General features: G+C 37.8%; 2 protein-coding genes across 6 annotated transcripts in view; one reads left to right on the top strand and one right to left on the bottom strand.

Annotated features, from left to right (window-relative positions):
• Positions 1 to 7,133, top strand: part of LOC106878483 (3-hydroxyisobutyrate dehydrogenase, mitochondrial) — a 17,692-nt gene extending 10,559 nt beyond the window's left edge. For both annotated transcript variants that reach the window (XM_014927702.3, XM_089364443.1), the window contains 5 exons: positions 969 to 1,090; positions 1,617 to 1,750; positions 2,250 to 2,326; positions 4,284 to 4,440; positions 5,614 to 7,133. In XM_014927702.3, coding sequence (XP_014783188.1) covers positions 969 to 1,090; positions 1,617 to 1,750; positions 2,250 to 2,326; positions 4,284 to 4,440; positions 5,614 to 5,772 — 649 coding nt within the window. In that variant the 3' untranslated portion in view covers positions 5,773 to 7,133. The remainder of the gene's footprint in view (positions 1 to 968; positions 1,091 to 1,616; positions 1,751 to 2,249; positions 2,327 to 4,283; positions 4,441 to 5,613) is intronic.
• On the bottom strand, positions 5,335 to 24,131 carry LOC128249662 (uncharacterized). Of its 4 annotated transcripts, XM_089364446.1 has the most exons (3): positions 24,011 to 24,056; positions 12,084 to 12,358; positions 8,693 to 11,637 (listed from the first exon to the last, which is right to left on the bottom strand). In XM_089364446.1, the coding sequence occupies exon 3, from the start codon at positions 11,494 to 11,496 to the stop codon at positions 11,170 to 11,172; it is 327 nt and encodes a 108-aa protein (XP_089220572.1). In that variant the 5' UTR covers positions 11,497 to 11,637; positions 12,084 to 12,358; positions 24,011 to 24,056; the 3' UTR covers positions 8,693 to 11,169. The 4 variants fall into 4 exon arrangements, with proteins under 4 accessions (XP_089220573.1, XP_089220570.1, XP_089220571.1 ...); XM_089364447.1 differs by lacking the exons at positions 12,084 to 12,358; positions 24,011 to 24,056 and adding an exon at positions 5,335 to 5,458 and having other exon boundaries at positions 11,167 to 11,627; XM_089364444.1 differs by lacking the exon at positions 12,084 to 12,358 and having other exon boundaries at positions 7,136 to 11,637; positions 24,011 to 24,131.
• Between the last annotated feature and the right edge of the window lie 869 nt (positions 24,132 to 25,000).

Below are 25,000 nucleotides of genomic sequence, written 5' to 3'. Positions count from 1 at the left end.
GTTGAGACAGGTTTTCTATGGCCAAATTGCCCTTCATATCACCAACCCTCACCTGTTTCCCATGGAAGACAGGAAACCAACAACCCCGCTTGTATGACAGTGATGTTCATTTTCAACCATCACATGATGTTTAAACAAGGGTACACAAAAGCACAAACATACACACACGCACATACTCAAACCTATATACCTATGTGTGTGTGTGTGTTTGTGTATACATATATGTGTGTATATATGTGTGTGTGTTTGTGTATACATATATGTGTGTATATATGTGTGTGTGTGTGTATACATATATGTGTATATATACATGTGTGCATGTGTGTATATCATTATCATCATTTAACGTTCATTGTCCATGCTAGCATGGGTTGGCAGTTTGACCAGAGCTGAACCTTTTAAGAGAGATGACAGAGGTCTGTAATACATGGCACCGTGTCATACTGAAGAAGACCTGTACTCCACAGCAGAAGTGTTAAGACCAATCCTTCTGGTGGTGTAAAGCACTCAGAGCGGTGCTGGTAAGCTGGGGAGCTGCACCAGATTCCAGTCCAATTTGGATTGGTTTCTATGGCTGGAAGTCCTTCCTAACACCAACCACTTTACAGAGTGTGCTGGGTGTTTTTACATGGCACCGCACTGATGCTGTACATGGCCCCACACTGGTGCTTTATGTAGCTCCCACATGGGCGTTTATAAGCAGCACCACACAGGCACTTTTACTTGGCACCACCTCAAGTGCTTTCACCCACAGAAGAATTGGTCTTAACACTTCTGCTGCAGAGTACTTGTCTTCTTGAGTATGGCAAGGTGCCAGGTATCTCGCTCCTTTGTCATCTCACCTGAAAGATTCAGCATCTTGAGGTCATTCTTCAGTACTTCATCACTTTGTATGTGTGTCTGTGTGTAATATGTTTCATGTCTCTATTCAGTCATGTCACTTTCTTTTTCTTTTTTTTTTTTCACAGTAAATTTCAAAAAGGAACTTTGTTAATGGACAGCAGCACCATCGACCCAGCTGTGTCTCAGGAGATGGCTGAAAAAGCGGAACAATTGGGTGGAGTGATGGTCGACTCCCCAGTCTCTGGAGGTAACATTGTAATGTAGTCTATTTAATTATTATAATAATAATAATAATGGCTATTATTATTATTATTATTATTATTATTATTACTATTATTAAAATGTATCATGATGTATCCAAACAACTTCAGCTGAAAAAAAGAGAACACTAAAAGAATTACACCCTGAAATCAACAGACATGTTTGTCCAGTTCCAAGTAAAATCAAAATCATCAGTGTCCCCATTGTGACTTCATAGCAAAATCCATACCTGGAGTTGCAAAGTGATGCTGGGGTACAAACATACAGAGCCCAATATAATACCCATCACGACTATCCATTTGAATACCAACATGGCCTACTCTGGTGGTGGACTTAACCCATCATTTTGTTTAACATCGCCACCAAGTATTTTGCATACTTTTAGTGGAGTCCACTTCATTTCAAGCATTCAGACTATGCTTCCAGTTTGCGGATTGCCCTCTCCATTTCCAGGCACAATGCAAAAGAAATAAATAGTAATCTCTGTGCTAATTCCATTGTCTTTTCAACAGGTATTCTTGCTGCCAGAGACGGTCTCCTAACATTTATGGTTGGTGGAACTGAAAGCGGTTTTGCTGAGTCCAAAAAAATACTTGACCTCATGGGAAAGAATGTTATCCATTGTGGTCCAAATGGCACTGGACAGGTTGGTTTCTTTCTTTCTTTCCTTCTTTTTTTCTAATTATGTATCAAGAATATCTCTCTCTCTCTCTTTCTCATCATTATTATTAGAGTGGAAAGCTGGCACAATCATTAGCATGTTGGACAAAATGCTTAACTACATTTCTTGCAGTATTTTGAGTTCAAATCCCACTATGGTTGACTTTACCTTCTATTCACCCAGGGTTGATACAATAAAGATTACATTGACACCAGTCAAGTACTAGCCATCTGGTTTCACCAGTCCTCAGTCAAATCGTCCAACCCATGCTAGCATGGAAAGCGGACGTTAAACGATGATGATGATGATTTCGAACTCATCCAGCAACCATGTAGCAGTTTCCTTATTCTGTGTGTGGTGGTGGTGGTGTTGTTGTTTCTTCTATTGCAGTTGTTGTTGTTGTTGATGTTGTTTTTATCTCCTGTCCCATCAAGAGTCTTGTTCTTACTGATTTTTTTTTTTTTTTTTTTTTTTTATGTTTCAGGCTGCCAAAATCTGTAACAATATGCTGTTGGCTATTTCCATGATTGGAACATCGGAGGCCATGAATTTAGGGATCAAGTAGGTTGATGACCCTTTGCCAGCTTCAATTATTTTCTCTTGTTTTGGTTTATTTATTTATTTATCTATTTATTGCTACCTCTTAATGTTATTTCATGTAGGCGCGTGTGTGTGTGTGTGTGTACGGAGAGTATATGTGTAGTATATACATATGTGCCATATCTGTGTGTGTGTACATTTGTGTGTCTGTATACAGAGTATATGTGCAGTATCTGGGTGTGGGTGTGTGTGTGTGTGTGTGTATACAGTGTGTATGTGCGTGTATACAGTGTGTATGTGCAGTACCTCTGTGTGAATGTGTATGTGTATGCATATGCAGTGTCTGTATTTCTGTTACATTTGCTTATCTATCTCTCTTTCTCTCTCTATGTCTCTCCCACCCTCCCTTCACAACACATCACTAACAGCCTGGTATTAATTGTCCAGTCAATATCATTGATACCATCGCTCCCGGCTGCACTAACAAGCTCACAGACAGGAACAGATGCACACACACACACACATGCACAGATTGACTGCTGTGCATAAGTACACACATGCTAGATGACTTTCATACAAACACATTCTCATAAATATATTCACACACACACACACATGCATTCATATGCACACCTATACTCATGTACACATGCAAACACACACACATACAGAATAATTTGCACACATATACACACTCTTCCCCCTACATAGATTCATATACACAAGCTCTCGTGCATACAAGCACACACACAATCTCAAGAACTTGCAAGCCTATACACCCTCACTCACACATCATCTCTTCTTCCTCTGCCTCCTCCTCTGACCAGCATCAATTTCCCCACCGCACAGTCAACTCCATCTGCTCCATTTCAGATGAAGTGTCACATTAACACTACCACTACAACCTACACCACCACAAACACCACTTATGCCAGCACCACTACTACAACCACCACCTATACCATCACCACCACCACCACTACCACTTACAACACACTACCACTACCACCACCACTACTACTACCTACACCACCACTACTGCAGCCTATACTAATCCTCTACTATATCCCTACCATTACTCTCACCTTCACTGCAAGAAATTAAAACAGCCCTTATTGATTTTGTTGCACCTTACCACCATCACTGCCACCAACACAACCATGCTACTACCACCAACACTACAACCATCACTATACGCTGCTGGCAACGCTACTAGCATACACTACCACCAACACCATCACACCACCACAAACCATATACTATCACCACATCACCACTACCCCCCCCCAAAAAACAACTCCTACCATACCACCAACACAACCACACACTGTTATTCCACTATCACCATCACACCTATAGTATCAACACCATTTGAAGAGGTGGTACTCTGGATAGTCACTCAACCAGATAAGAATGGCCCCAAAATATACCTCAAATCACACCTTGTTCTCTTAAAAACTGAAGGACACATTGAGTAATATATTTTAGTATCCCAAAAACGACAGGTTGTTCATGGCTGGGATTTCATTGATCAACTTTCTTTCTTGTTAATGACAGTTAACACAAATTAGCACTAATTAGGAACAGGTTTTTCAGTTGATTATTTGACTTTACATCAGTCTCATCAAAATATTTATAAGCAAGAAAATTTAATAACTGCTTGAAAGCTAATTTTGAAATGGAAAATCAAATAAAATACATATGAAACTATGTAGAAACCATTTATTAAAACAGATATAAGTTAACAGAGCTTCATAGATGGTTTTCCATGTTACATGAGTTAAGTTGCATGTCCTGGAACCAATGACTGATATAAATTGAGATATGCCAGTGTATTGATCTCTTTCTCTCTTTCTCTCTTTCTCTCTCTCTCTCTCTCTCTCTCTCTCTCTCTCTCTCTCTCTCTCTCTCTCTCTCTCTCTCTCTCTCTTGTTTATATCTAATTAATATCTTTGTGTTTCTCTTTCTCTCAAACTAGACTTGGATTGGATGCAAAAATGCTGGCTAGCATCTTGAACGTGAGTTCTGGCCGCTGTTGGTCAAGCGAGATGTACAACCCTGTACCAGGGGTTAAAGAAGGTGTCCCCTCCAGCAATAACTATAATGGCGGGTTCGGAGCAGCATTAATGGTTAAGGTTTGTCACATTCTTATCAGTTCCTATGAATTAAAATTAAGGTCTTTCTGTTTGTTTGTTTTATAAATGCTGACATATCTGTATTGTTAAAAAATGATTCCTATTGCAACCATCTGATTCTGGGTTCAGTTCCACTGTGCATGACCTTGGGCGAGTATCTTCTCCAATACCCTCTGGTTGACCAATACCTTATCAGTGGAATTTTGTTGAAGGAAGCTGTGAGCTCATCACACACATTCACCCACCTAATACACACAAGCACACCTTTTTTTTTTTAACTTTTGCTCATTTTAGTCATTTGACTGTGACCATGCTGGGGCACCACCTTGAAAAATTTTAGTCATACAAACTGAGCCCAGTACTTATTTTTTTTTTTTAGTTTGGTATTTATATCATTGGTCTTTTTCTCTTTTGCACTAAACCACTAAGTTACAAGGATGTAAACACACCATCACTGGTTGTCAAGCAATGGTGAGGGTACAAACACAGACATACAAACACACACACACACACACACATACATATATATAATGGACTTCTTTCAGTTTCCATCTACCAAATCCATTCACAAGGCTTTGGTCAGCCCAAGGCTATTGTAGAAGACATTTGCCCAAGGTGCCATGCATTTGCATCTTTGTGTTTGTGTTAGTCCCTCACCACCATTTAAAAACCAGTGTTGGTTTGTTTACATCCATATAACTTAGCGGTGTGGCAAGAGAGACCAATAGAATAAGTACTAGGCTTAAAAGAAAAACAGTCAATTCATTTGATGTAACCCCTTCAGGGCAGTGCTCCTAGCATAGTTGCAGTCCAATGACTGAAACTAGGAAAAGATAGAAAATATAGAGATATATATGATATGCTTCTTTCAGTTTCCATCTACCAAATAGGATCCGAAGGCTTTAGTGAACCTGAGTTTATTGTAGCAGGTTCTTGTCCAAGGTGCTACGCTGAGGGACTGAACCCAAAACGACATCATTGAGAAGCAAGCTCCTTAAATGCAGAGCCACTCCTGTGCCTAAAAGAAAAAAAAATTCAATTAACTTCATCATGCTAACAAGACATATTTCTGTCATCATCATTTAACATCCGTTTTTTACACACCATATCTGGTGCTATGTATACCCAGTTATTTTTGTTGTTGACTTTTTTCTTTTTTGTGTATGTCTCCAGGATCTTGGTCTGGCACAGAATGCCGCTAGCGAAACTAAATCCCCAACACCACTTGGTGGAATGGCCTTGCATTTGTACAGAATTATGTGTAACAATGGCTTTTCTGAAAAGGATTTTTCATCTGTCTATAAGTTCCTGCTAACAATGGAATCCAACTAAATACACCATTACCAATAGTGTCAGAAACAGCAACTGCACCATCAGGAATAGCAAAACTACCCCTGCCCACTAATACCACCAGACTGACACCATCAACAACACTAATGCCAGCCACTCCAACAACACCACCAGCTCAATTGTCAGGAATAGCAGCACCCATCCTCACCACCAACACCTCCACTACCGACAATATCGTTGTCACTAACAACATGAACACCACCACCAATATGATGAGGAAACCTCTTTGTGATTGTTCCAACAGCTAGAAATAGCAATCAAATCTCCACACATTGTCTGAAATAAGGATACAATGATCATGACAGGAATTCTTTTGGTCATATCTTCTCAGTCAGGGCTGACCTACTGCTTTACTACTACTACTACTACAACAACAGCACCAAAAGCCACTACCTACAACACTAATGCATCTATTGCCTTGTTATTTTGGTTGTTAGTATTAATTCCACAAAGGTTTTTTCCTTTTTTCATCCTTTCGAGGTTGATAAAATCAGTACCAGTTGAGTACTGAAGTTGATCTAATCAACTTGGCCCCTTCCCTGAAATTGCTGGCCTTGTGTCAAAATTTGATGCCAATATTAATCCCCATTTAAGGCAGCAAGCTAGCAGAATTGTTAGCACACCAGGCAAAATGTTCACTGGTCTTTCGTCTGTCTTTACATTCTGAGTTCAAATTCTGCCAAGATTGACTTTGCCTTTTATCCTTTCGGGATTGATAAAATAAAGTACCAGTTGAATACTGAGATTAATGTAATCAGTTTACCCACTTCCCCGAAATTGCTGGCTTTGTGCCAAAATTTGAAACCGTTATTTTTATCATTATTAGGATGGCAAGTTGACAGAATCATTAACACTTTGGAAGTTAAGCAGATTTAAGAATGATGTGAAACATTTGTGGTAACTCCTGTGGTATTCTCATGATTAGCCATGAGAAAAGAAAAATATAACTGATAAAAATTAAAACTGAAATAAAAAAAAAAGAAAGAAAAATTTTTTAAGCCACTTTTGATGTTCGGTTTGGAAAGATTAATTTCTTTAACAGAAGGGGACTCACATTCTTATAACTATTTTTTTTTTCCATTTTCTTTTCTTTTCTGTTTTACCTAGGACATTTTGTATTTTAATTTTGGAAAAGAATCTCAGAAAATTAATTTTGAAAAAAATTGTAAAATATCAAAACTTTTCTTTTTCTCGTTTTATGAATTTAACATCATGTGTAGCAGAAATTGGGGGGAAGGATTTATGTGTAAAAAAAAATTATAACAAATTTCTAAAAATACTCATTTTATAATTTTTGAAAAATTGTTGTGTGAAATGAAATAAAAGCAAGCTATATACAGAAATATTCATAGTTTTGTACAAGTCTTCAATATATTTTTATTATTTTATTTTATTGTGAGGCAGTGAACTGGCAACATTGTTTGCATGCCAGACAAACTGCATTTCTTTTGGCCTTACATTCTCAGTTCAAATTCCACTGAAGTTAACTTTGCATTTCATCCTTTTGGGGTTGATAAAATAAATACCATTTGAACACTTATAATGGATGGAACTTGTGGAAAAGGGAGACTTCGGAAGACATGGGATAAAGTATTGAAGTCCAGTCTCAAGGCACTGAGTACAAAGGAGTTGACAAAATACCAAGATATCTGGTGCCTTATTATATTCAAGAAGACCCATTCTTCACATCAGAATTGCTTAGCGAGGAGGGTGATTTTGGACATCATAACAAGGAGACAACTGCCCCACAAAAAGGTCTATGCCACAATTGTCAGTGTTTGCATGCCCACAATGAGTAACCTTCAAGAAATGAAAGAGGAATTCTATTCTAAGCAAAGGGAGGGGCCGTGCAAAGTTTCCTGCAAAGACAAGCTGATAATTGCAACAATTATCTTGATGCAAGAGTAGGAAAAGATGCTGACAGATGGCCTCGTGTGATAGGCAAACATGAAGTAAGCAAGTGCAATTCAAACAGTGAGCTTTTTCTAGCCTTCTGCACTAAATTCAGCCTAGTTATTACAAACACTGTCTTCAAGTACAAAGACCACTTGCATGCACCCTCGCTCCAAGCATTGGCACTTGTTAGACTACGTGATTACTTTGAGGAGAGATTAGAATAATGTTTTGGTTACAAGAGCCACGAGAGGTGCCGACTGCTCTACTGATCACCACCTGATCAGATCAAAGGTCGCTTTTTCCTGTTCAACCATACAAACCATGCCAGTATGGAACATGGACGTTAGTAGTAATTGGTGGTGGTGGTGGTGGTGGTTGTGGTGACGACGTCGACGATTTTAACATTTTAAAAGTGTTTGAGCTGAGATTTTTTCCTGTCCAAGTTGCCTACATTTTATGGTCACGCTCACCTTGCAGTAATGGTGCACGATAAGAACATTATACACCAACTACAGCCTTTTAATATACTTTAAAAAAAGTAAAAAATAAAGGCATAACCTCCGTTACAATGTTTCCCTAACAGTTGAGAGAGAGTTGTATCGGAAATAAAAGATGTTGCTAGGAGTAAAACAAGAGGAATAACTCATGAACAAACATTTGCTGTTATCTCCCCTGGCGAGAGATTGCTCATTTTATACATTCGTGTACAGATGAGCGAGCACGCATACATTACGCATAGTTTACTATTTTGTTGCAAGGACCCCGAGTGTAGATAATTATAAAAAATAAAAAAGCATATAGTTTCGAAAGTTGCGTTGATTACATGGTGTCTCGGTAATTAATATGTGTATGTATACGCGCGCGCGCACGCACACACACACACATATATACTGCTTTTTTTTTTTCTTTCGGAAAAGTTTTTTACTCGATTGCTTGGAAGTGCTCAGGTCGAGCCCGAGACGTTAGACAATGTATAACTTGGTATAAAAATAGACAAACATTTAGATAATCAGTTATATTCATGATTTACATCAACCTAATAAAAACATACGTAGGCATAACACACAATTACAAAACAAGGAACATATTTATATATTGTTTAGAAACCTATTTATATATTGTTTAGAACAAGGAACCTATTTATATATTATTTAGAAAGAAATTTAAATTTAAGGTGAAGAATTAAAAGTTATAACAGACATCGACAGTACTCTTTTGCTTGTTTCAGTCATTTGACTGCGGCCATGCTAGAGCACCGCCTTTAGTCGAGCAAATCGACCCCAGGACTTATTCTTTGTAAGCCAAGTACTTATTCTATCGGTCTCTTTGCCGTACCGCTAAGTTACGGGAACGTAAACACACCAGTATCGGTTATCAAACACACATACACATATATATATATACATATATACGACGGGCTTCTTTCAGTTTCCGTCTACCAAATCCACTCACAAGGCTTTGGTCGGCCCGAGGCTATAGTAGAAGACACTTACCCAACATGCCTCGCTGTGGGATTGAACTCGGAACCACGCATGTGGTTAGGAAACAAACTTCTTGTCACACAGCCTTGCATGCATATACGTCTGGATGTGCGTACATACATACATAACTGGGGAGGGGGAAGATATCATTATACACATTGCTATAATGATGCAAATGCATAGATATACAGAGATGATCTGATCACATGCTAAACGTTTTAAATATAAATGCTAAACTTTGCTATGAAGTAAATCTATAGACTTTAGCCGTCACTGTATTTGTAAACTAATTAAATACATTAGACACATGAGACAATCGTAAATAACTGTCATGTTATATGATTTCACTCTGAGCAAGAAAAGAGGGATCGATTGGACAATAGATTCAAATGTCTTTAAGCGATCTCTACAGCAACCGATTACCCTACCGGAAACCATGAAATTGTATTTAAAGATATTGTTGTTATTAGGAATGTAACTTAATCAAATAGACGGATTTATTGATATCAATATCAATAAATTTATTGATACACAGACGTCATTGGATAATAGTTACATTGAGAGAAATAGAGAGACGTCATTAAATTACATATATTTATATATACGAGGGTTATACTGAAACCATTCCAAAAGTGGGCATGACTTTATATCAGTTGTTTGTGTGTGTGTGTGTGTGTGTAAGCTATGCATGATCAATATAATATATATATTTTATTCTAAAATCGACTGTCACAAACAAAGCCTTTCTAGGGCTCACCATTCATTTAAAACAAGAAGCAATTGTTACACACTACACGACACCCCATAAAACAAAGTTAGACAGGAAAATACGAAAGTAAATGTAAAAGTGGGCACATCTTATTTTATTAACTGACATTGGACGTTTAAATTGCAAATGTTGTTAGAGTAACTCTTCTTCTATACAAAAGTATAACTCAACATAGTTTCCATCTCAAGTGATGCGTTTGCCTCAAATCCTCTTTCTAGAATTCGGGTATGCACTATTGTATTCACTTCTTTACAGCCGTTTACATCCCCGTCTGTGTTATAAAATCGATGCCTCTGAAGACTGTCCTTCATGGATCGAACAGATAAAAGTCAGAGGGCGCCAATTCCACGTTGTACGGACCAGGTTTATTTTCTGATTCCTTGATTTGTAGTCAAAGATTTGTTGGGTCACGCACTATCATAGTTAATGTGGGACATTGTGAAATTCTTGTTTGGTCTTTTCCTTCTGATGGTTTCTCTAAGCTTTTGTGTGTCTCAATGAACCGCTCTCTTGTTATCCTCCTCCAAAACGGTCATCATTATTTTCTGTACTGATCGCTGGCTCTTGAATTTATTAGGCCTTGGAGATGTGTGACACCATTCCATGAACTGGGTCTTCAGTTTCCTGTCGTCAAATCAGAATTCTCCCTGTAAATCAGAGCAGACTCCTACCCTTTTCTCCTTCAAATTGGATACCAACTATCGAGGTACGCACTTCGATATCCGAAGTCCGGCACCACCTTCTGTAACGCATTGTAAGCACTGTCCAGTCGTTCAGCAACGTTGCGGATTGCGACTTGTCTGTTCGTGTGAATCATTTCATCCATTCACTGGTGATTCGTACCAGGGGTCGCTGTTGATGGTTTCCTACTGCGTAGTTTGTTTTCAAAATTGCTTTCGCTTTCTTTAAACTTCTTTCATCTCTGCACGTTATTCTTGCCACTGGTGTCATTTCTGCAAATAAGCTCCAACATTTTGTGTATATCGGAATGCTTCTACAGCTCCTTCAAGAACTCAATGACCACACGTTATTTCAGATTGGAACATATTGTTTGCTTACAATGAAGAACAAGAAGAGTTACTCTACAAATATGTACAATATGAGCGACCTTTGTCAGTAAATACAAACTTGCTACGCCCGCGCTTAAATTACTTTCGTATACACAACCGTCGTATACACAGATGTAATTAAAACACATCGCCTTTTAGAAATGAATATATATATAAGTACATGTCATTGGACTACACCGCTACACCGACTTAAATATGCAGTTTCCGCTTGCAAGTCTACGTCTTCGCCGTCTGATAGAAACTCGTCCAAGTCACGTTGGAATTCTGCACTAAAGACCATCTCAAGGATACTATCATCGATCACTGGAAGACTGTACGGTATCCCGATCTCGTTTCCCTCCGCCAAGGCTTCAAGGACGCAGTCTACTTTATGTTCAAGGTCGTCTAACCATTCGGGAAGATCTGAAATCTGAACTATCCCCGGAAATGGTCCATTTAATATGTCTTCTTCTTGAGAGATGTCCTCATTGATATGGGTTTTTTCAGCCATGAGGATAACAATATTCAATGTTTTTATGTATGTGTGAAGCCCCTATGACTAATGTAGACAGAATTCATTTAATTTCATTCTTGTTTTCTTGTTTTTTCTCTTATTTCTTCGTTCAGAAACTTGGTTATATAATTTAGTTACCTAGAAAGCAAACAGAATTTGGAATTATTATTATTGTTGTTGATATTATTATTATTATTATTATTATTATTATTATTATTATTATTATTATCATTATCATCATCATCATCACTATCATCATCAACATCATCATCATTATCATCTTTTGACTTGTTTCAGTCATTAGACTGCGGCCATGCTGGGGTACCACGTTGGAGAGATTTAGTCGAACAAATCGATTCCAGGATTTGTTTTTTAAGCCTATTCTATCAGTTTCTTTTGCCGAATCGCTAAGTTATGAGGACGTAAACACACCAATACCAGTTGTCAAACAGTGATGGGGGACAAACACAGATGCAAAGACACACACACACATACATATATACGACGGTCTTCTTTCAGTTTCCGTCTGCCAAATCAACTCACAAGGCTTTGGTTAGCCCGAGGCTACAAAAGACGACACTTACCCAAGACGTCAAGCAGTGAGACTATACCCGGAACCATGTGGTTGGGAAGCAAGCTTCTAACCACACAGCCACGCTTTATTATTATCATAATCATAAAGGCGGCGCGCTGACAGAAAAGTTTAGCGGTATTTTGTCTATCTTTACGTTCTGAGTTCAAATTCCGCCGAGGTCGACTTTGCCTTTCTTCCTTTCGGGGTAGATAAATTAAGCACCGGTTGCGTACTGGAGTCGATCCAATCGACTGGCCTCCTCCACCAAAATTTCGGGCCTTGTGCCTAGAGTAGAAAAGAATCGTTAGCGCGCTGGACGAGATGTTTAGCGGTGTTTTGCCCATCGCTACATTCTGAGTTCAAATTCCGCCAAAGTTGACTTTGCCCTTCATCCTTTCGGAGTCGATAAAATAAGTACCAGTTGAACGCATGCGATTTATAATAACAAAAAAAAAAATACATTAGTCGTATGGAAAATAAGTTCTAGAACAGTTACATTCAGCCAACCTTTTGATCCAGAAATAAACTCCTATTCGTTAAAATATTTCTCAAGCTTGAATGTGAAAGAAATCGACAACAGATTTATATTTTAGTCCGTTGTTGATAATACATAAATTTCTTGTACATCAGCGGTTCACAAAAATACCTACTCTGCCTTGCCGAAAATATTCATTTTCCTAATGCAATCTCTTGATGTGCTGAACATAAAATGTGAGCAAATGTCGAAATGCGGACATTAAAATAATCATCTTCTAAAGTATTTTTTATTACAAACACTAATGTCGCGTAACATATTGGCAACGGTTATACGAGAAATCCATAACAGGTTGTCAGAGATTGTTCATTCCCATTATTTCCTTGTTTCCTAGCAACAAATGTTATAAATAGCATGTCATCGCTTTCACAATTATTACGACCACAACCACTATCATCCCCCCGCCCAATTACTCTCACCACTATACCAACCACTGTAGCCGTGACTATAACTGCTACAGTCACTACTACTTCCATCACCACTACAACCTATACCACTGCTACTACAACACTACCGCCACAACACTATAGCCATTTAATTTAATTACAGCTACCACATTATAACCAATGTAAACACCACTACACCCATTACTGCCATCACCACTACAGCTACCACTACCACCACCACCACTATAACAATAACTGCTACAATCTTAACCACACCAGCATTCACTACCTCAGTCATAACCACTATAATCACGTCCACTAATGCCACTAAAAACAAAACTCAACAACCATCACCATGGTAACCATTAAGAACAGTCAAACACTACCGCCACTACAGGCATGCATACCATAACCACTACTTGAACTACCACCGTAACTATCACCTACATAACTACCACTAATACTACCTCCGCAACAACTACTAGCAATGACACCCCTGGCACAACTACAAGTACAACAACCACTGCCTCAACAACACCCAGCACCAACACTACAACTACTGGTACAATACCACCACCACCACCACTACTACTTCTATTACTACTACTATTACTACTATTATCACTACTACTTTTATTACTACTACTACTACTACTACTACTACTACTACTACTAACATTTCTACAACTTCACCTCTACTATCGCCCAAACCACCGCAATCACAATCATCACTGCTACTACCACAATCACCGCGTCGCTACAACTACCATCACTATAATCTCCAATACTAGAATCACTACAACCTACCCATCTCTACTGTGGCCAAAGCCACAATCACAGCCACTATCACATATACCATCACCCTTAACAACCCCCTAAAATCATTACAATACCACCATTACCAATACCATCTCCACAACACCACAGTTACACTCACAATCACTACCACTACAACCACCGCCAGAACTGTTATTGCTATAATTAATATCACTACTATTACACACAACCACTTCTACCACCACCACTACTACTTTCGCTACGCTCTACCTCCATCATCACCAACCACTGCTACTATCACCGCAACCACCATTACCACCACCATCACAATCGCCACTATTCACACAAATCCACCAATGTTACCATCACCAACTACTATCACCACCACCACCATTGCCACCACCACCACCACTACCACAACCACCATTGCCACCACTACTATCACTACCTCCACAATCGCCACTATTCTTACCAAAACCATTAACACCACCATCATCAACCACCACCACCACCACCACTACCACTGCCACCACCACTACCACCACTACCACTGCCACCACCACCACCACCACTACCACTGCCACCACCACCACTATTATTGCCACAAACACCATAATTACCACCACTTCTACAATAAGCACCACCACAATCTCCATCATCATCGCCGCAACCACCGGAATTTCCCCCCAACACTACCACCACCATCACCACCACCACTATCGCTACCAACACCAACACCTCCATCACTACCAACCTCACCATCACCGCCACCACCACCAAAATCACCACCACTATCATCACCACCAACACCACCACCACTACTACCGCTATTACCACCACCACCACCACCGCCACCACCATTATCACCTCCACCACAACCAAACTTTATGCAAATATAATCTTAGTAATTGGTTTCGAATTATTTTGGTAGACAGCTATTGTAGAGTTTCTGCTGACAGGGGAATGTCGGCTGCGGGTCAGGGGCAGACAATCCTTCAACACTAATTGCAGCAAACAGACACCACGAGAGGTCACTATCATCAATCATGGCCGACGTAACTAATTTTCTTGATGTGTTTTCATTTCGTCGGCGGAATTTCTCTACTTTTGTCTCAGTTGCTTTTATTTTCTGTATTCATTTTGTCATATTTCGTGTGTGTGTGAGTTAGTGAGATGTATATATATATATATATGGGTGTAAAGCTATGCATGTGAACGTGTTTCCTTTTGTCAGTTACTTCATTATATACGATATATTTATTATTATTATTATTATTATTATTATTATTATTATTACAAGTAGTATTTGTTTTTGCTCTTGTTTTGTTCATTTAGCTGTCGTTTTCTTACAAGCAAAGCTATGTTAGCGAGCGAGCAACAATGTAATCAACACAAAGATAATGGTAATACCGCCCTCCCTCCTTCCCCACCATTACCATTACAATTACGACCACCACCATTACCGCCACTGCTAATACCATTACTAACAACCATCAACACCAACAGCTCTACCAGCATGAATACCATCATCACAACTATAAGCCACGCAGTATTAAGATTCTACGTGGTCTCTCGAATTTCTAGTAGCAGCCAAATTTCACTCTGCCATTTTAAGAAGAAGAAGAAAAGATGGTGGTTATACATTGGGTGATGTAATTCTGGAAGTCCACTGCTTCTGGCTGAACAGATGGGATGGTCATGGCAGGAATGCCCGATTAATCATAGAGTTCCTTAATGAGGACTGACCCATAGCTAAACAACGGCATTGTCATTGACACCAACATCACATCTTCTATGTCACTATATGTGACACGCCATCGAGGGAGCGTCTATGTGATCGCTAAATTTGTTAGAAATAGCACCCAAGATCTCCCTCGAATCACATCCTACTGTCTTAAATATCGAAACGATAAACCGGATATTGCAGTCTTTAGGATGACAAGGTCACATTTGGAAAGCTTTTGATCAGAGACATATTCAATCATTAAGAAATAACAGCCTAAATCTCCCTCAATTCATGCTCTACCGTTTTAAACAGCGAAAGGATATATTGAATATTGCAGTCTTGCATATTCTTTAAATGACGAGAAGGTCACCGTTGGAATGCTTCTGATCATAGATTTGCTCATCCGTGGTTAACCTAGGGCTAAACAACAACAAAGCCAACGACCTTCATCAAGAACACTAATATTAAGATCCCTGATGACACTAGTATCGACACCACCATCACTTTCCGACTGTCTAATTTCTGTTTAACCCTGAGCGAGGAGAATTCTGATCAAAAGCGTTCCAGCTGAGACGATTCTGTCATTTCCTCGTGTGTTACGCACATAAGCACTACAATACTCCAAGATCACGTAAATGTCTTTCCTAACATTACATGGATAGCCCGAAAAAACTACCTTAGCTTTAGCTAGACTCTGTGTGTGTTTGTACCCTCACCATTGCTTGACAACCGATGTTGCTGTGGTTACGTTCCCATAACTCAGCGGTTCGGCAAAAGACACTAATAGAATAAGTACTATGCTTACAAACAATAAATCCTGTGGTCGGTTTGTTCGACCAAAGGCGATGCTCCAGCATACCCGCAGTCACATGACTAAAACAAGTAAAACAATACAAAAAAACTATGTCATTTTAATCCCGTGCAAGACCGGGTATCTCTGCTAATATATATATATATATATATATATATATATATATATATATATATATATATATATATATATTCTCTGCCCTTATTCTTGTATATATATATATATATATATATATATATATATATATATGTGTGTGTGTGTGTGTGTGTGTGTGTGTGTGTGTGTGTGTGTAAATATAATATGTGACAATTATTCGGACACATTATATTTACAGATAAATTCCTCAGCAATACACACGTGGTTACATACACATGGAGAGAGAGAGAGACAGACAGACAGACAGACAGACACAGACACAAGGAGAGAGAGAGAGAGCAAAACAAAATATTATAGGAGAGTTTGTTCACAAATTATTTTGTTAACAAAATAATTTATAAACAAACTCTCCTGTTTACTTTCTTTTTTTTCTATAGTATTCACAAATTATTTAGTTAGTTGAATAATTTATGAACAAACTTTCCTTTCTTTTTTTTTTTTTCCTATACGTACTCTGTGACTTATCAAATTATACGATCCAACTAAATGAATCTCGGACACTTCCTCCTCACAGTTTCCTTTTTGCATGAATACGAATACGCATGGTTTACTAAATAATGATTTTCTTTTTTTGTTTTTTTTTATTTCTTTTTGTCATGCAATTTAAACTGAAATCAAACAGCATAATTACATAAATATACTTGATACAAACAAATATACTTGATACAAACAAATATACTTACAGACACACATAAATACATACAAAGAAACATACTTACAAACATACATACATACATAAATACATGCATAAATATATGCATACACACACACATACATACTTACATACATACATACATACATAAATACATACAAACAAGCATACATACATGCATGCATGCATAAATAAATACGTTCATGCATGTAGTGTGTATGTATGTATATGTTTCTTTGATGGTTAATATCGGCAACAAGACAATGGTGTTAGCTGAGTGGGCGATGATGGCGGCGCACACACAACCATGTTCTGATGGTGATTACTTTAAAAGTGTTGCTAAGCAATTAGGTTAATTAGGCTTGCATATAGACATATATGTGCACACCATGATTACTTAGGGATTGTTGCTAAGCAACTAGTTTAATTACACTGGTACACGAACAAGCCAACACATACACATGTATATATACACACATATACACGCTTATGCATGCAAAAGGTACCTCACACGGATTTCTTTTCACATAAGTGATCTTTTAAGATCTAATTCTCCACGTGATCCCTCAACAATGGTTATACGTAGATACGTGTTTGTGTGTTTGAGAGACAGTCTTGACGGAAGTGAACAAACTGAAACTTCAAAGTCACTATTGACTATTAATAGCTTAGTAAACGTGTTCTTTACTAAAAAGGTATTGAGTAATGTTTCAGTTTAAGATTAAATGGATTTTATATCCAACTTTATATAGGCACAAGTAAAAGAATAAAAGAAATATATAGACGCATGCACGCACATCAACACACAAACTCACCCACAGGCATAAATACACACAGACACACATATAACAGAGAGAGAGAGAGAGAGAGAGAGAGAGATGTTTTGCGTCAACTTAAAAATGGAAAAGCTTCTGATATTGATGGTATTCATGCAGAAGAGCTCAAATCAAAAGGGAAAGGGAAACAGGATGGTGGATCTTCATCATAATATATATATATTTCTTTATTGCCCACAAGGGGCTAAACATAGAGGGGACAAACAAGGACAGACAAAGGGATTAAGTCGATTACATCAACCCCAGTGTGTAACTGATACTTTATTTATCGACCCCGAAAGGATGAAAAGCAAAGTCGACCTCGGCGGAATTTGAACTCAGAACGTAACGGCGGACGAAATGCCGCTAAGCATTTCACTCGGCGTGCTAACGTTTCTGCCAGCTCACCGCCTTAATCATGATATATAATCGATGGGTAAATGATATACTTTCTCTAGATCGGTATGTGGCTGGGGGCTTATGTCACTGATGGTGTTGTGCAACGGAGAACGAGGATTATCACCTGTGGCGTTTCTGTCCTAAATGTTACAGGGAAAATATCTGCTTACTGATTTTTGATCAGGTTTTCACGTTGGTCAAGAGGCCAATGATATAATCTTGCTTTGGATTTTCTTCTTAATCGTCCAGATCAAGAGAAATCTACGAGAGAAAAATTTCCCGAGCGATATTGGCCAAACCATCGTTGGTATTTCCAGATACTTAAATTTTCATTTCCATAGATAGAACAAATATTTCTTGCTACTTCCATAGGTGAAGAAACCCCTTTTGTATTCATATAGCGTATTTTATCTGATATGGGTCTGGTCTAAACTTATTTTAATATGGTAAAATCGACACAGATTTAACCACTATAATATAAAGAGACAGAGAAAATCAGCTAGTCGATTGCTTGAGAAATGTATTGAGTAGAGAGACTTGACCCCCTAGCATTACTTCATTGACTTCACTAATACTTTACATTTACTGATTCTTTATGTATTACACGAAATTCTCAGAAATGTTGATTGTCCTAATATATTTACAAATACATCTTTTCAATCAGTGGTGGTGTAAAACAAAGTGATGCAGTCATTCCTACTCTATTTACCGTATATTTCCCAATAGGTTTTTTTTTTTTCAATTGCTTTCAAACACTGCTATGCAGTTATTTATATATGCGATCACACAATTGGTAAGTTATTCGACCTCAATTTTTTTAATATTTTGTAACTCTAAGATCTCTCGTAGACTGACAACTATAAGGTTGCCCCCCACTCAAAGTTTTACAGACAAAATTCCATTGAAACTTAACACGTTGGGCTTCACAATAAATTTTAATGAAACTGTTTTTCAGCATCAGCTCTGCCTTGGAAATTTTCGTATGGATCCAAAAAATAGCAATATATGGTAAAACTTATTAACCAAGACGTGGAAGATACTTATTAACCATAAAAAAAAATTTATAATAAAACATAGACTGTTAACTTCAATCAATTATTTAATATTTAGTGACAAAATTGTCGACGCATTATCTGGGACGTAGAACTGCGTTAGTGACAGTGCAACGAACATTTTTATATTAAAAAAAAAAAGAAAGAAAATTTAACAGTTTCTGTGCTTTTTTTTTTTTTGCTTGTTTTTTTTCAATGCTTAATATGTATCTTTCACGATATTATTGCTTTAGTTTCGACACACAATCAGATCAAACACTTATCAGTCAAGTACATCATAAAATATCGTGAATTTTCCCTCAAATAATTGTGCGGCATGTAGCAGCGGTGTATTTTAAAAAATGACACAAAAATAGTTATTTTCGAAACATGCAATATTGTCTCTTTTGTTGCATGGCTGTAAAACAAGGACATATTCAAAATATATTAAACACTCAGAGCGTTTTCAGTAAAAATATCCAATAAATTTTGCATATATCTTACAAATAAACATGAGTGAAGATGAGGTCTTGGAGTTAACGAATGTTGTAAACATAGAAGTTCTCGTGCGACGTTGTAACCTGAGGTGAGCAGGTCTTGGAAGTTCGTATGCAAAGTATAAGAATTCCAAAGCATCTATTCTATGTAGAATTATGCCTTTAGAAAAAATTCCCTAACAGACCGAATTTAGGATACAAGTACTGCTTAAATTTGTTATAAAGAAAAAGAAAGGCAACATAATTGTAATTTAAGATTAGCATACTCAGAACGTCTAAGCATTTTGAAGAGAATCGCATGATACATAAAACTGAAACGTGATACAAGGGAATGAAAATTCATACATATGAAAATCGAAAACTGTTGTTCAGTTCATGAATACAACACGAAAAGCAAAAGTTCAAAAACGGAAGTTTGTGATACATTCTACGATTTTAGTCCAATAAATTGCAATTTTCGTATCTCCTGTGCCACATAAACTCGCAGAGACACGAGTCAATTATAGATCGCTGAGTGTCACAGCGTCGTTTATTACCTCGCTTTACAGAAGCCCGCGTGCTTTCCGGTTATTACGTGTGGGTACCATCATTCGAAATAGTAAACCCCGCGCTAAGCAAGCAGCTTACAGATTGGCAAAAATTACTCAAAATTTGCAACCTTTTAATAAAAGTTATTAACTGTTTATTTATTAATTTATGGCAAAAATGAATTTCATCTCCATAATTAGCATTAAAAAAACTACATCAGTACACCAAATTTGAAATCAAATGGAACAAAACTGAAGGAGATGAAAAGTGAAAGGCAAACAGAAAAGATCCTTACCCTATACTTTTGTAGAGAACAAATTTAATATTCTTCAACAAGAACGTTGTTGACAGTAACTTCGATGTTTCGGTCAGCTAAGTCATCGTCCCAATGGAGTGAAGGACGTCGTCGCAGAATACCATCACGCAAAGCTACGAAGGGTTGTTCGTGTCGCAAGGTTCACAGAAGATCAGCGGACCCGTGCAGTTGTCGAGTGGTACCCGCGTGAGCGGCAGAGACCACCCAGAAGACTTCCAATCAGGTGGGAAGATAATTTAAGGAAAATTTTGGAGCAAAATGGTGAGAACACGAGGGGAGTGGAGCGAATGGTGTGGCCAGCGGAGCCGACTCAGCACCAGACAGCCTGGCCGATCCGACTGAACACTATTCAATTTTTTTTCTCCGTGTTTTTCTCCTTGTCTCCGTATTCTTTCTGTTGAAGAGCGTAGCTCGAAACGTCAAAGACTTCTCGTATTCCCGAGCGTCATACTAATATATACTTTTGTTATTTACACCACCTGTCCTCGTCTGTTGTTATTATTTGTATATTCTCCCATATATATATATATATATATATATATATATATATATATATATATATATATATATATATATATATATATATATATATATATATTCAAGTATACATGCACAAAAGCAAGCAAGTAAGAGATCGTTGTCACCTAGAAGTAAATATATCTGCCAACTACAAAACAAAATCTGTCTGTCTAATGGTCACGTGAACCTATATGATCAAGGGTGAATATTTTAGCCGGATAAAAATGAAATATTATCTTGATAAGCAGCAACACAACACCTGGAATAAACAACTGTTAAAAACCTAGTTGTTCCACTCAAGCGATTTTTATAATTATGAATACAAATATCACTTTCCACTTGTATGCTTGCGTGTGTGTATGTATGTATGTATGTATGTATGTATGTATGTATGTATGTATGTATATTTTACTTGTTTCAGTCATTAGACTACGGCTATTCTGAGGCACCTCCTTGATGGGTTTAGTCGAATAAATCGATCACAGTATTTTTTTTAAGTCTGATACTTATTCTATGAGTCTTTTGGGGTGAGCCACTAAATTGCAGGGATGTAAACAAACCAACACCAGCTATCAAGTGATGGTGTGGGACAAACATAAATGACACATACATACATACATACATACATACATACATACATACATACATACATACATACATATGTGTATGTGTGTGTGCATACGACGGGCTTCTTTTAGTTTCCGTCTACTAAATCCACTCACAATGATTTGGCTGTCCCGGAGCTATAGTTGAAGACGCTTGCCCAAGATGCCACTGAACCTAGAACCATGTGGTTGGAAAGCAAACTTCTTACCCACACAGTCACCCCTACATGTATATATTATTCTTTATGTTTGTGTGTATGTATGTATGTATGCCTGCATGCATGTAAGTATGTATGTCAGATAAAATAGACTCCAAATAGATTAATTGTGGTCCGCATCAGCAAGACTTGTATTATTTCGTAAAGTGACAAAGAATAGAGGAATATTGCTGGGGAGAGTTTCTGACGTTTCAGATAAAGTCTTTCTTCAAGTTTGAGCTTATAGGAAGAAGGAAAGGGAAAACGGAAGAACTTTTAATCCTATCGACTGGCTGAAACTGATGGGGAACAGAAAACAACATGGAAGTGTGTACGCGGATGGGAAGTAGGAAAAAAGCACTGGATAACAGAAAGTGAATGGAAGAGAAACAAAAAATAAATGATAAGAAGCTGACGATAACAGATGGAGAGGAAAATTTAGATCAGGGGATTGTGAATGGATAAAGCATGGATTACTCTGATACTAGGACAGCGTGAAAGAGTTGAAGAAAAAAAACATTCATTTAAGCCCCTCGGTTCCGAATTTAAATATGATACTTTGTTCCTTCCGTTTCCTTGAGCATGTAGACCTATGTTGTGCAGACATGGTAGACATTGATTGATAGACACATGGAGAGGCACTTTGCGTTAAAGTAGGCAGTAACGGGTTGGCCTGGCATACGTAGTGGAACACTATGAATGTTTTAGCGAAAGTTATCGGCAAGGCGACGGCCCTGTCTCACCAATGTGAAGAACACCTCAGAATATTATATTAGGTTGGTAGGAATGCAACAAAAGTTCTGTGTGATGTGGTATTATTGTGACTTAGGCCCAGTGATAGTTGTACAGTTGTTTATCTTGGGACAAGTGTTGCATTTCCAACGAGTACCTTTAAAAGTGCCTGGTTGCGGAGGTTGCCCACTGTAGAGATTTTAATAAAGAAATTACTAAAGTTTCTGTCTTTGCTGAGGACGGAGAGATGCTGCGATAACGATAGGAGCGGTTGTGGACGGGAAGTAAGTGCGAGAAAGAGAGAGAGAGAGAGAGAGAGAGAGAGAGAAATCCTGTCTATGGCGAATAGTACAGAGAGATTAGGAGAACATAGGCACGGTCGAGGGCCTAGTCACGTTGGAGTACGGTTATATATATATATATATATATATATATATATATATATATATATATATATATATATATATATATATATATATATATGCATATATATTTGCACACACACTCACACACACGGAATGAGTGATAGATACATACATAACAAATATGCATACATGCATATATACATTTCTATGTGAGTGGGTGGGTGTAACAAACGCATGTATACACACATATATACACTTTTATAGATATATGTACGTATATATATATATATATATATATATATATATATATGTGTGTGTGTGTGTGTGTGTGTGTGTGTGTGTGTGTGTGTGTGTGTATACATGCATACATACGTACATTCATACATATATATATATACGCGCACACACATAAATATATATGTATACATAATATATATATATATGTATGTATATTTTTTCTACAATATATATATAGAGAGAGAGAGAGATTGATAGATACATACATATAGATAGATAGATAGATAGATAGATAGATAGATAGATAGATAGATAGATAGATGTGTACATACATACATACATACATATATACATTCACACATGCATACATAATATATATATATATATGCACACACTCATAAATATGTGTACATATATGTGTGTGTGTGAGTGTGTGCGTATATATATACAAATGGATCCAAAATGAAAATGAAAATGTAGTACTGGACCCCGTCTACACTATTACAAATTGCTAGTGAGGGGACAGTGATGGTGCGTGTGTGCGCGTGCGTGTGTGCGCGTGCGTGTGTGCGCGTGCGCGCGTATTAAGAGAAGGAGGGAGGTGTTGTGTCCATATTTTCATCTATTAGTGGCTATTAAAGATTTCCACTCACCTTATGTTGTTTCTATCGAGTTTTCATTCTCTACCTATGTCAATTTGTTTATGTGTATGTATATATATATATATATATATATATGTGTATAGTGTGTCAAAGCGAAAGTTTTTTGCGTGAGAGAGAGAGAGAGAGAGAGAAAGAGAGAGAAAGAGAGAGAGAGAGAGAGAGAAGGGCGCTAGAGAGTGAGTGTATGTGTGTGTGTGTTTTCTGTTTGTTGAGTCTTTCACCATCTCCCGCTCTCAACCTGCTACTCTCTCTAGCTCCTCTCTCTCTCTAGCTCCCACTCTCTCTATCTCCTACTCACTCTCTCTTTCTGTCCTATTCTATCGTTTCTAATTACAACATACGATGCAGGTTCATTAAAATGCATTACGACATGGCGTCGTACTGCACAACTTCAAACTGCCTGGTACACTAATACGGGATGCACAACTTTTGACACAATGGTACAACACATCGATGCACAACGTTGCACACAACAGTGCAGCACATCGATGCACTTCACAGTATTGCATGGCACAGCGCTATTACAGGGTACATCTCTACATAAAATAACACTGCACACAACTGCATCTTACAGCAATACACTGCACTGTATTACACATCGCTGCACACCACTGCATGACACACCATCACTATAGGGTACTTTATGTCACAGTACTTTTCAGTTATGACGTGCAGTGTATGCTGCAGCAACATATTGCATTATATGACACAATGCTGCACAAAACTGCAACTTACAGCAATATACTGAACTGTATTACACATCTCTGCACACCACTGCATGGAGTGCTGAAAAGTTCCTGGCTTTAAGGGTATCGCGAAAGGCTTGGTTAGAGGACCAACCTTCTTTTACAGGGGTTACATAAACTGCAGGACTACTGCAATAAGTGTGTAAATCTGTGCAGCAAATATGTTGAATAAAATCATAATTAACTGATCCTCTTGTATTTTCTTTTCCCCAAAGCCAAGAACTTTTCAGCACCC

This window comes from Octopus bimaculoides, chromosome 16 (assembly GCF_046866305.1).
Source record: "Octopus bimaculoides isolate indiv1 chromosome 16, ASM4686630v1, whole genome shotgun sequence".
Lineage (NCBI taxonomy): Eukaryota > Metazoa > Mollusca > Cephalopoda > Octopoda > Octopodidae > Octopus > Octopus bimaculoides.
Note: the sequence above shows the minus strand (reverse complement) of the source record. Positions and strands in the feature narration are given on the sequence as shown.